The sequence below is a fragment of the Rhyacophila brunnea genome, unplaced genomic scaffold, assembly GCF_057557595.1.
Source record: "Rhyacophila brunnea isolate RB1 unplaced genomic scaffold, BYU_Rbru_1.0 scaffold_10, whole genome shotgun sequence".
Lineage (NCBI taxonomy): Eukaryota > Metazoa > Arthropoda > Insecta > Trichoptera > Rhyacophilidae > Rhyacophila > Rhyacophila brunnea.
The window spans coordinates 18,834,027-18,847,766 of record NW_028232752.1 but is presented as its reverse complement, the minus strand read 5'-3'; the positions used below and the strand labels follow the sequence as shown (position 1 = coordinate 18,847,766).

At 32.8% G+C, this 13,740-nt stretch overlaps 2 protein-coding genes across 2 annotated transcripts in view; both read right to left on the bottom strand.

The window, feature by feature from the left end:
* Tusp (WD40 superfamily protein Tusp) overlaps window positions 1-6,850 on the bottom strand; it is a 98,151-nt gene extending 91,301 nt beyond the window's left edge. The window contains exon 1 of the mRNA XM_085952189.1: window positions 6,375-6,850. Within this exon, the coding sequence (XP_085808315.1) occupies window positions 6,375-6,470 (96 nt within the window). The 5' untranslated portion in view covers window positions 6,471-6,850. The remainder of the gene's footprint in view (window positions 1-6,374) is intronic.
* LOC147078961 (uncharacterized) overlaps window positions 1-13,740 on the bottom strand; it is a 799,973-nt gene that overhangs the window by 656,972 nt on the left and 129,261 nt on the right. The window lies entirely within an intron of this gene.

Genomic DNA, 13,740 nt, shown 5'->3' with positions numbered 1-13,740 from the left:
AACCCATTATTAATAAGCATACATAGTATTTTGTTTATTAGATTTAAAATCTTATATTATAACAGAAATACATAATACATAATAATATAAATAACAGTCTGACTGAAGACAGAACTTTTTTTTAAATTTTATTGTTAATTAAAATAATTAGAAATCTGATCTGATTATCTGTAAATAAATTGTTAATAGTGTGAAAATTGCTACTCCGAACTGTCAAACACAGCACCTCTCTTGACTTTGTTAAGGCTATACCTCAGTTGAGGCATGGTCATGGATTGTGCAAATGACGCGTGTGCAAATGACGAACGAAATATAATTTGTCATATAAATCCAACATGCGTCCATTTAATGTTCTGTTTATTGTTCTATTAGTAACAATAATAATATATTCATTGACATGTTTTCTTTTTCAAGTAAATGGGTAACGTTTTTTAGTCATCTTTACACGATTTAAGAATTAATACCCCCGTCGCCATCACGAAACAAATTGACGTGTTTCCAACCCGACGTTCTCTCTCCGAATGGCAGCGAGACCAAAATTTCGTTGCACTTATAGTTGAAAATTATTTGCCGTTTCACTGAAGTACCGTCTTAACTTTTAGAGCGAGATAGGTATACAGGTTTCACAGTTTAGACGGTTAACTTATAGTAACAATAATAACACCTCAATACATACATAATATTATGATACTCGTAGTTCTATCATACATACGATGTTCGCGCTATGTCTGGACTAGGAATACCTACGAATTCGTCGACTCGCCTCTCCATTAAAAAATGTATGACACATTTTTTTCCCCAGTGAATTACTATCATTCATATTATTAGCATCTCATAAACTCATAACAGTCATAAGTCATAACAATACATTTCAAGGATTTTGGCCGTGTGCGTCAATTAAGAATATTAAGATGATACACATTGTTAGTTAGCATTACTAACAACTGGATCGCAAGCTGGTTGAAGGACACCACTGATTACAACTCCGCACATAGAAAATGCGATGATTTTCTCGTGTTTTTTAAGATACGGTCACGCATTTTTTACTTGCTCAGAAGTGATCTTTTTTAAATTAAAAACATATTTACATACTTTGCAAGTATCTAATAAAACGTAAATTATAGGGTCATTAAAATATCACAGCTTGCCTAAACATGTATTGAGAGTGACCCCAATGTTTGACGTAACACAAATAATGTTTCTTATACAATTACAGTACTCTCTCAGTAATCCGCCACCCCAAAAAGCAGACGAGTGTCGAATTAGTGAAAGCGGTGGATTATTGTGTATACATACAAAATATGGTAAAATTAAAACAACTATTTCGTAAAAATAGTTTTTTGAGAAATTTGTACTAGAAAATTACGGTTTTATTTATAATTACTAGTATATTATAATATTTACTTAATTAATTATATATATTTATAAACTAGGTTTATTAACTAAAATAATTATTACAAGATAAAAAGAACTTTTTATATACCACGTTTTTAAATTTTCTGTTGGATCATATAAACTTAACAATTCTATGTATTAATAAAAACTTTTTATTGTACTTGATAGAAATACTGAATAAATATTATATAATACAGAAATGTCATTTTGATATTGCATATTGATTTCCATAGTAACGCACGTATATACTAATAATTTAGTTGCTAGGACCCACTTAGCAACCAATAATAGTGAGTAAGTAGTAAATATTACTTTTAACGAATTTTTACGAAACATACAAAACAGAATTAACTGAAAATGAATTCAATTCTGCTTAAAGATGGCCAAAGGTTTTAAAAAAATGCATTCCCGTCGTGTTATGATATATTCTAAAAGTTTCAAATGTCTAGCTAGTAGGGAAGTTAGTTAAAAATCTTGGACAAACAAGACAAAATCTGGACGGGACAAACAAGAATATGAGCTAATAAAACATGGTAATATAGTAAATCATTTGATACAATCAGCTGTTCAGTGAGGCAGATATTCTAGAATGGATTAGAATTCCTGGCTTTCCCTATGGCCAAAAACATAATTTTGTGTGTCCTGGTTGCATTGGAGCACGGCATAATGATGCAGTCCTTGGGCACTTTCCTCCCTGGTACATTACTTTATTCGCGATGAACGTACGTTTTATGAAGGAGAAGTTTCCAAAATAAACCAGTCTCATCTGCGTTGTATACTTGTACGCGGCGAACTACTGAATTCATTAATCGAATACCGGCGAATTATAGAGCTTGATGTTGTGCTTTCAACTAGTAAAAATAACGGCGGATTATTAGTAGTTGTCGGATAATCGAGCGGTGGAGTACTGAGAATGTACAGTATTAAATATCACAATACCTATATGATAATATCTATGTTTCCCACAAATCTAATATATTCTGCTATAATATCATATTTTCTTACACTTTTTTTTATAAAGTTTTCCATGCACATTAAAAAAAGTCGTTTGCGGCGCATTTGTTTAATCGCTACATAAATAAGTACATTTAAATTTTTCTTATACAATAGGTACCTAATACCTATATATTTTTAAGTTTTTAAGCGATCAATTTATTATATTTAGATTGTTATGTGGGTGGATTTATAAAACAGAGACATAAAAAACTGAAATATTTTAGAATAAAAAAAAAACTATTGCGTAGGTGCATCATATCGTACATATTTTGTTCTTTTTTCCTGTTCTTTTGTTCCTGTAAAAATCACTTATGTGGCAGCTAAATTAAAAGCTATTCATCAATGGTACAGGTAATGTCGGTCATCATTCAAAAGCAAGAGGTGCTTGAACAATCAGAAAGTTCCAACATCTGAAACTACCCTATCGATTTAACACTCACTGACATCTGACCGCATGGGTTAAATTTCATAAAAGGCCTCCAATCCTGTCAAAAGATACGAACTGTCCGAAAATGTGTACGTATGTAGTTGGCCATATCACAGTTTACCATTACCTATTGGAAATAGATGGCTGTATAGAATTCGGATCAAATTCATGTTTACATAAGACATACGTAATAAAAACACCGTAATACAATGGAAAGACAGAATAAATTAGGTAGGTAAGTGAATTAAAAATACAATCATATCATTGTATAATATATTTATATAAAATTTTGAATGATTAAAAGTTGGTTAGCAAGTAGGTGCTTATAAATATCAAGTAGTGTATATGAATATTAAATTAATATTCTTATTTAATCTAATAAAATTGGAACATTACTGTATGCAATACCTCATGAACAACGCGTCATTATTTGATATCAATGATACACGGCCATCTATTTCCGGTAAAACGTCTCACGGTGAATTGTGATTCGGCGAAATGAATACGTACAATTATTTAAAAAATGTAAGTGCGTCAATCTGTTAATGCAAACTGATTAAATATTATAAAATTTACTTTCTATGGTAGGGTTAATTTCAAGGGTCTAGGACGATTTGGCGCCGGGACAACTGGACGCTACGCAATTCAAAAATAAATAGACGTTATGTATAGGTAAATTATTCTATAGTGTCACCATAGGCGTTTCGCGTATTTATTGGATTGTTTGCTGCAATAACAAACAATACCACTACAACTGGGAGTCGCTTTTTCCGTACCCATGGTGCCACTCTAGAATGATTTACCTATACTAATAGGTACTTTAAAAAAGTATTTAATATTATTATTTATATTTAAATTATTATATTATGATTTAATACTTGGTGAGAATTTAAATATCCACACGTTAATAATGATTTAATCGTGCAGATGTTTAAGTTCCAACGAAAAAAGAGTTTTTATTCTTATATAAAGCCTTAGGCATGGTAATTCTCAATCCGCAATAAAAAAAACATTATGTTAAGAGTAAAATTAATTAAAACTACTAAGTAGTAGATAGAAACTGATTAAAATTCCTCGTCTACGTTCTGTATACGTGTCTACGACAGTACGGCGTCCAATTGTCCTGGCGTCCAGTTGTCCCATTCCCAATTTCAATGGTAGGGGTCCTCAAAATCAGGCAGCACCTCAGGCATCTACGTACCTTAAACCACTGACTATAGGTCTAATATCTGGCAGTTTTTATGTGAACAATGACAAGAGTTAATCTATCCAAAATGGGCGTTTCGTATCTATGATATACGAATGGGTTAATATTAGGTTTCAGTTCGAATGTGCGTGTAAGATGAAATAGGTACCTATGTAAGATACATAATTATTATTGATATCGTGTGGTGAGTTGAAATTTCATATGTAAACTGTAAGTATTATTACTTATTAGCAAGTATTTCTTCATAATACTGTCAACGTATTATTTACGATTTCGACAGTATTAATTGAAGTAGTTTACAGGTCTGGGCAAACTTTTTGGATGAAGGGCCACATTAGGAATATAAAATGAACGGCAAATACCTATTATTTTTAGTCATAAATTAAGTATTTATTATCATGAAAAAAGAATTTCAACATAAAAAAATTAATTATTCTCTAATAACCAAAAATCATATGAGAAGAATGAGACCTTTTTACATTTTTCAACATTTTTTTTTAAATTTCAGGTGTTAATTCTGCAGTTGAGATTCTTAAAACTGGTCGTAAATGTTCATCGGTGATGTTTGATTGTAGAGTTTTTATTGATATTTATAATTGAAAATGTTTTTTCACATAAATTGTTAGGTTGATCCAAAAATAATCAACATTTTTTCGAGCAGAATCTTTAAGTTTATCGGATTTGTGCGAATTAAGAGAGTTGTACAATTTACAGTTTTCCTCTCGACGGTGCAATTCATAAGTATATCTATTCAAATTTTATTTTTAAAAAAGAGTTAAAATGTAGAAAAAGTAAACTTTTTTCAGAAATATTATTAAAGCTTGCGGGCCCCACAGAAATACTTAGCGGGCCGAACGCAGCCCGCGAGCCTTAGATTACACGGACCTGAGTTAGTACATACCTACTCACTAATCCATATTAAAATCTTCTGTAAATAATGTCGTTTTAGATGATTTATATTTACATAAATCGTATTTATTTATATGAAGATATAAAACACGTTGTTTGGCAATGTTCACTGTATGGATGGTGGTCAAAGACGTAAGCTCCTTTTTAATTTAAGAAGTAAAAATTATTATCAATCACCAATTAATATTAAATGTTTATAGTTCAGCCAAACATCAAAGCGGTTTTGTGTATCCAAATGTTTCTGAGTAGGTATAAATTATAATACCACTTGGTTAAAGCTAAGATGTAATAATTATTATGTAGGTTATATTATATTATTATAATATTATGTACTCATTACGAATAATGTGTATTGTTTATATATTATATTGAATGTAACAACAGTGTACCTGATGTACAGCTAAATAAGCCTCGGCAGAGTTTTTGTAGCTTAGTAATAAAAATAAATAAGAAGCTGTTGTGAAAACTCTAAGACAAACGACCAAAATTCACATCCAGTAGATTGATTTAATATAGTATATATTAGTGTAATTAACTGTAGTGCCAATAATGAAGTAAAACCAGTATGCTATATAAATACAGGTTTGATTTTATGATAAAGTTAAAAATTTGAAAAAACAGGCTAGCTTTTTTAATTATATAGAATGAGATCCAAAGAACTGAATCTAGCGCGTTTATTATAAATAAATCTAGGAAAAATCCCGCTATATGAATAAAATTCAAAATAATTTGATTTCTTTCTGCCGTATTTGGATCCGTGGTATAGGTGTTTGTAATGTTTTCTCCTTCCTCGTACCATATTACGCCTGCCTGAATCGGGTGATCGAGTTGTTAGCAACCGTCAACCAATACTCGCAAAATGTTCATTAAAAATCTTCATATTATTATAGTAAAACTCCGTATCTTGGAGTAGAACTGTGGAAATAGTGATTTATTTACCTATTATTGTATAATATTGGATTAACAATTAAAAACCTATTTAAAAAATATATACCTCATTATCATGTTGGATTTATTGGATCTCCAATAATATTGAATATTGCTCAGGGCACTGCTGAATAAATTAATATATTTACAAGCAAGTAAATAGGTAAAATATACAGTTTTTCTTATATTTTACAATCAATATTAACACAGTACATATTTAAAAGACATTCAAATACTTGCCTCTGTTAAATATTAATTAAATAAAATGGTAGACTAAAATGATTTACATATTATTATATTGAAAGGAAACGAGATGATATATTATTTAAAAATATACATAATAACTCTATATTAAATTAAGACGTACACAGCTTTGTAATTTATTATTAAACAAACTCGTCGAATTATTACCTGTACTGTAGATTTAAGAGATTATACAAACGACGATTTATTTATTACATTAACTCTTAACAACCGGTAGATACAAGATAAAAATATTCGCAAAAAACAAACCTCTGGCAATTCTTCTGGCACCTTGCCCATCCACGACAGCGAAAGTATAGAGCAGTCACACTTTGCACTATTATTTTGTTCAAAATGAAGGTGCATTTTGAAAAAAAAACAATAAAATTTACGCGAAGTATTGTCTAGTAATAATGCCTGTAAATACACTACAGTTTAAATAATAATATTTTTTAATGGCGCACGTATTCATGTTTATGTCTTTACAGCGTGAGATAATAATTTTATTATTTTATTTTAAAAAGGAAAATATCATAAATTCATGATTATTCTAATTGTATGAATTAAAAACGCACTCATCGATATATTGGCAGGTATAGTTTTATATTCATTAATACTTTATTGTCTAACCTAAAATCGGAAAGCTCACGGCCCATAATAACACACAGAATTACAGTATTTAATAATCGGGGTATAGAATTTTCACGGGACAGACGTCAAACCACCCCAAAACATGTCTATGTATTGATTTCCCAAGCAGAGTGGGGGTAAACTCCAGGGTGAACGTGAAACACTGTGAAACTCGACTTGTATTTACCTACGTTTTATTTATTCTGTTCGTGGCGGCATCTTCGCGAAGCACTCGGAACTATTTTCCAATAGGTATTCCGGCAGATTTGATTTTCCTCAGTAGTAAAATAGAGGGTGTGTTTGGCATTCAAAAATATTACGAATACATACGGCAAAGGAAAACTGAAGAAAACTAAACTTTCTTATCTGAACATAACCTAAAATAATACCTTACGTATAATTAATATCGTAATTGATTTTATCGTTAGTACCTAGGTACATATCTATTAACTGTACGTAATTCGAGATAAATAACATTGATATGACAACTCGGTTAAATATGATTTTATTATCAATTAATAACGTATTATTTTGCGAAATGAATTACGAAATATAGGTATATCATCAAATCATTAAAACACTGATAAACAATTTGACTAATATGAAATCAAGATAAAAATATTTTATCCGTAATTATTCATTTAACACTTTTATATATTTAAAATATAATCAATTAACATTATTATTGATCATACATAATTTTGAAAAACACTTCTGAGAAAACATATTACTTATATATTATAACCAATAGAAAAAATCATTTTGAAAAAAGTAAGACACCCGGCAGGAATCAAACCTGCATCTCTTGGGTTTACGCCCGCGTATTGTAAACCCAAGAGATGCAGGTTCAATTACTTTTTTCTAATTTTTCTAAAATTCTGTTTTTCAAAATGATGTATGTTCAATAATTAGAATGGTACATTCTTAAATCTTGTTAAATTAACATTATTAACTATAATTCTATAACTAAGTACCTAAGTACGTCTACTTTTTCTTGTTCAATAATCACTTTATCTAAAATCTAGTGAATTAAATAACTTTCGATTGAAAAATCTATACCTAACTGGATTCCAACAAGAATCTGGTTGATTAAATTAATACCGGACCCAAACAAACAACAATCTAACAGATTTATTTAAAAAATACTAACTGAGATTACGATTTTTAGTTCAAAAATCCCACGGTTATCGTAGTTTAAAAACTGGTTTCCGGCGAGGTCGCATATTTTACCAAATTTAATTTTCATTTAAATCGGTTAAACAGAGGCCCATCACCGGACGTATAGGTAGCTTCTTTGTTTGAATCAAGGTTTAATCACCTCCTGTGAATCCACAATACCTACGTAGATTAAAATGAAGGCATATGTATGCTTTTAAATAAATATGCACATGGAGTGACGTCCCAAGACAAAATGCCGCCCCTAGACAGCGCCAAAATGCCGCCCCATTTTTATACCGTATTTTTTATCATCCTTTCATGACACCAATATCTAAGATATGTGTTGTATGGATACATTACTAACAAAATATCACTAAATCTAATTTAAATGCCATGTGTGCTTCAATAGACAAATATTGCGAGTCCATAGTTTCAGATAGGTACATTTTAAAATACATGTACAACTTTAAAAACTCGCGAGACTGGCAAAATATTTGGATAAATTTTAAATTTGTTAAGTATGTACGTACCTATAATTCAAATGTAATTCGCAAATATGCGCATGTCATTGCTGATCACCAAGGATGTGACATCCAAGGACAACGAAAGTAAACTAGACATCGCGAACCCGATAAAAAATACAGTCCTGTTAAACCTTTTATAGTAATTAATACACTTTGTTTCGAACAAGTGAGCTGATTTTTTTAATGGAAAGATATTTCCGTTATAACTGAGTCTATGTAGCTATTTCTATACATACCTAATGATTCTCTTCGATTTGCCGCCCTTCGGGTAACTGCCGCCCCCAAGCGACGCTAAATCTGCCTACCCTCACGGGACGTCACTGTGCACATGCAATAAGTGCCGTCCCGTGGTGGTATATAGATCATGCGTTGCATAGGGGCGGCACATTATAAAGGGTTGCGAACAAAACGTAGTAGCGGTTTTCCATGATTCGGATGAGTCACTTCATTAGAAAGTATAGCATAAAAATCCTGACCATATAGCTATTGTTGAATTGTAATACATATTATTATTATAGCAGTTTATCGCACAGGCAACATTTTCACTAGTGTGGCTCAAACCCGTCAGCGGCACAGACCTCCGCGTACCTAAAACCACCACTGTTTGCGAGTAGGTTTCGTGGAAATGCTCTAATTATTAGTATATGGTGCATGACCCCCACATCCTGAAGCGGGCCCCCTACCTATCGTTAAAGATAAAGCTAGTTAGCTCTGCAGTAGCCGTTTCCAAATGGTGTGGTTACGCGGTAAAATTAACGTGTATAATTAATGTTTATTTGTATATTACATCCATTTGAATTATGGAGTTGTCGAGTATCCATACAAAATAAAAAAATTGTATCGAACAACCACATAATTTTAAATAATAACGTAATTGAAGAGAAATAGCGCCGCAGGCAACTTTTTTTAACTTTTAGAAAGAATTTTTTATATCTGTTTATATCACTTAACTGATCGACTCGCCACGCCGGGCCCTTCCTGAGCCCGGGCCCCAAGGCTAGAGCCCTGTCAGCCCCCCCTTTCTGGGGGCCATGATATGGTGTGTATGTAGTATTTGTCTGTTTAAGATATCCGAAAATATATAAATAATAAAATAGGTAAGTATGTATGTATCTACCTAACAAATTTTCAGACAGTATGAAGCTAAAAATAATAAAAAGGGATGGCATTCTAAAGTATGCTAAATGGTGACACTTATAGAGACGTTACTGCATGCGATCATCGCAGCAGAAAATAAGTGGTGATTTTAGTAAAGTTGTGCGATCATTGTATGCGAAGATCGTAATGGTCGTAATACTCGTAATTAGAGTTGGGTATTTCCCGAGAAAATCTAATCTCGAGATTCTGGATTTCCCGAATTGATGAAATTTTGAATTCTCGAGATTCGGGATTTCCAAAAAAGAATTTTCGAGATATCGGGAAATTTAGAAATAACCTGTAAAAATCCTAAAATCTGTGTAAAAACAGACAAATTCCAAAAAAAATATGATTTGTTTTTATTTATGTAAGAAGACAAACAAAATAGAAGTAGGAAAACAAAAATAGTTCAAAACATTACTTTATTAAATAGAATTTCAAAAAACACAGACTGTCAATCGATGCATCTGACAATCGCGTACGCTTTTGAGATACAAAATTCCTTGATGTTGCAAAAATTGCGCTCATTTTGAGTCGATGTTGGCTTAATTGTGTAAATGCCCCGATCAGTCTTTGAACGTTTTGTGTTTCCTATCCACTTTTTATACTTATCGGTTTTTCAATTAATATTTGATAATCAAGAAATCCCGAATCCCGAGAAAAGATTCTCGAGATCCGGGATTTCCCGAAGTGTTAAAAATTTCAATTCTCGAGATTCGGAAGGGAAAATCTCGAAAATTTCTCGAGAATTCCCGTCGGGAAATTCCCGAAACTACTCGTAATGCGATCATCGCACTGCATTTGAAGGCTCTAGAAAAAATCTTTGCAATGTATAATTTCTTTCTTATTATAATTTATTTCTAACTACTTATCTATATCTTATAAAGATAATAATATAAAGGTATTCTGAAATTTCGTATTCATATTAATAAACAACAATATTTTATAATAAAATTGTTTTTTCACAAGTTATACATGAAAGAAAGAAACGCGACACTGACTTGACAACATTTTTACGAGAATGGAAACTATCGTTTTTGTTTTGCTATTATTTGTTCTCTTCGACTATTTGAATTAAAATAAATGTACAATAATAATAGAAAAGTTATTGTTGGAAAATGAAAACGATTCAATGACCAGTTGCACAGAAACTCACTGTTATTATTTGAATACACATATTCAATACGGTTGACAGCAATATTTCAGCCAAAATCAGTGACGTCCCGTGGGGGTAGGCAGATTGAGCGTCACTTGGGGGCGGCAGTTTCCCTGAGGGCGGCAAATCGAGGATACGATTATTTATTAGCACGGGAATACTACATGAGGTATACTGATTTGAGAAATCGAAACGGGTGGAATTTACTTGTTTCTAGGCGGCCCCCTCCGCGAAGACAAAGGGGGGCGCGTGAGACGTATCTTCTTTCGCGGGCGAAATCGTACTATTGAATTATCCTAACCTAATCTAACCTATACTAATCTAACCCTCGTAAGATGCGGGAGAGGGGCTGGCGGGGTGCTTCCTAAATTTCGTACAAAAAATGTAAACTGCCTTTCTCTTAGATTTTTCGAAAAGTACTCGATAAAGGGTGATATGAGAGGGGTGCGGGGCGGGTTACTTGTTGAAGCTTCGAAACCTTAACTGTAAATCTTGGCTCGATGTCTCCCCGGTCGGAGTCCTTTCCGATAAATTCTCGGTTTAGAGACGCATGGAAATGAATGTGCGTCGTCTACCTCTGACAAATGCATTTTGCGATAATAATAATATTATTCTATAATATTTATCGGGGGTTGCAAACTTTTGTAGGGCTGGTCATTTAACGTTGTTCTTAAATTTGTGATTAGATTACTGATGCGTGATTTGAGGCATTTTTTGGGGGGGTGGGTGTATATTTGGTAACAGTACACACTTACCTAATTTAAAATGTATCCACAAATATGTTTGCCAGCCACTCGCGAGTTTTGGAAGTTGTCAGGTGTAATTTTAAATGTAACTGAAGCTGTGGACTCGTAATATTGTCTATTGAAGCAGAGATTGCATTTAAATAAAATAAAATTTAGTGGTACCTACCTAATTATATTTTCTTAGTATGGTATCCATACAATACATTTCTTATATATTGGAGTCATGAAAGGATAATAAAAAATATTGTATAAATAATGGGGCGGCATTTTGTCTAGGGACGTCACTGGCCAAAATGCATAAAGCAATGCACATAATATGTATATGATATGCTTCATCCGACTAAAAAGCTGTTCACACGTGTAAGTGTTCCCAAATAGCGAAGTCATCATAAGAGCATGTTTGTAAAGTGCAGGATATTTCTCCTTGTCCAAATATGTTTTGTAAAACTCTTCCAAACCAACCTAATGGAATTTCTCCCTTAACTGTGTTCATCGCAACATATTTTACAATGTTCCATTTGTACATTTCCTAGTAATAAATTCACGTTTACGGAGAATGGCGCTGCAAATGCAGCAAAAAGCTCACGGTGCTTTTTAAAATCTTGAGCCAATATCGAATCTCAATTTTCACATCTAGCGGCAGCATTTGATATTATTTTTTATTTTCTCACTGCTCCACAGGCCACAAGTTGACACCCAGCGGGCCGCGAGTTGGCCACCCATGGTTTAGACGGATTCTTATTTATTTTTAGTTTAATTTTTAGTAAGATTTTTTAAAGAGAATTTTCTTGAGAGAATTTTTTGATATAAAGAGAGGGTCATTTTTTGTATGAGTCATAATTTAAAGTTCTGCTAGTAGCAAGCACTCAACAGGTGAGATTGATGGGTAACAATTACTCCTCGAAAAAATTACCTCCATTTTGTATACTTACCCATATATTTATAGCCCATTTACACATGCGTGGATTTATTTCTGGCAGTATAGTACATTATCACTGCCATAAAAGTAGAAGGCAAATGTAAACACGTTTTGTCATGCAAGTTGCAACACTGCATGCATGGATTAAAAAAGTTTAGCGGCTTCTGAATTTTCTCGCAATAGTTCCAACTCGCGCGACACGTGCGCATGTGTGGTAGAACTTATTTCATGCGATAGTGGCAACCAAATATTAAACGAAATACATCGTGCAGGAAACAGCAATGCGTTTCATTTAAACTTTAAAAATGAAGTTGGCGAGACAATCTGCTTGTTTGTATGTTAATAGTTATGCTAGAAACACATTAACATCAAGTCACGCGCTGTCACACTGAGATAGATATAGAAATGTTGAGATAGAAATAGTGAATCACGATCTCTATCTCAACGTTTATACCTCTATCTCACCGTGACAGTACGCAATGTGATGGTATTGTATTTGGGCCATTACCACCACGTGAGCTCATGTGCTATAATACTAGAAACATATTACCATCATGTCACTTGAACACACATGCTATAACAATCAGAAGATACGATAATAAAACTGTCGTCCTTCAAAAACATTGTGTCATTTGTAATCTCTCTATGTGAGAGCACATGACTCAAAAATGTATAAATTTTCAGAGAATATAAAACTTCTATCGTGAATGTGGTTGGTGATGTGACATGATACGCGTGAGGTGACCTTAGTGTAGTTCTGGTACATTTTGGCAGAATTTGCTAATTGACAAATTTTCAGCCCAAAATGTCCTACGGAATGGGAGCATGTGTCTGATAAATTTTAAATGATGAACTTTCCGAGAGCGAACATGACGTGATCGTAATGGGTTTCTAGCAATATTGTCGCGAAAGTTTAATTCGCACCCTATTGCTGGCAGTAAATATATGCATGTCGTCAGCTGAATGGAGAACTTACTATTCTAACTCACATTTGAAATATTTTACAGAAGTGCTCTTTGAAACATTCTATTTTTTAAATTATTTACATGGACACATTTATGCATCACTATTTTCGTCAATAGTTCTACTAAAATATGTTGTGTACATTTATCTATACAAATAATAAATAATTTCACTAGGATGTTTCAAAGAACTCCCTTCTAAAATATTTCAAAAGTGAGTTAGAATAGTTCTGCATTCAGCTGACGAGTGTACAGGGGCGATTATATTAGAGCTGGTGTCCAGATTCAAGTACTTGGGTGCCACGGTTGCCGATGATGGTGGTATTTCTAGTGAGCTTGGAATCCGCATGGGTGTGGCGGGCTCTGCGTTCAACCAACTTGGAGTCGCATGGAGGTCAAGGCTG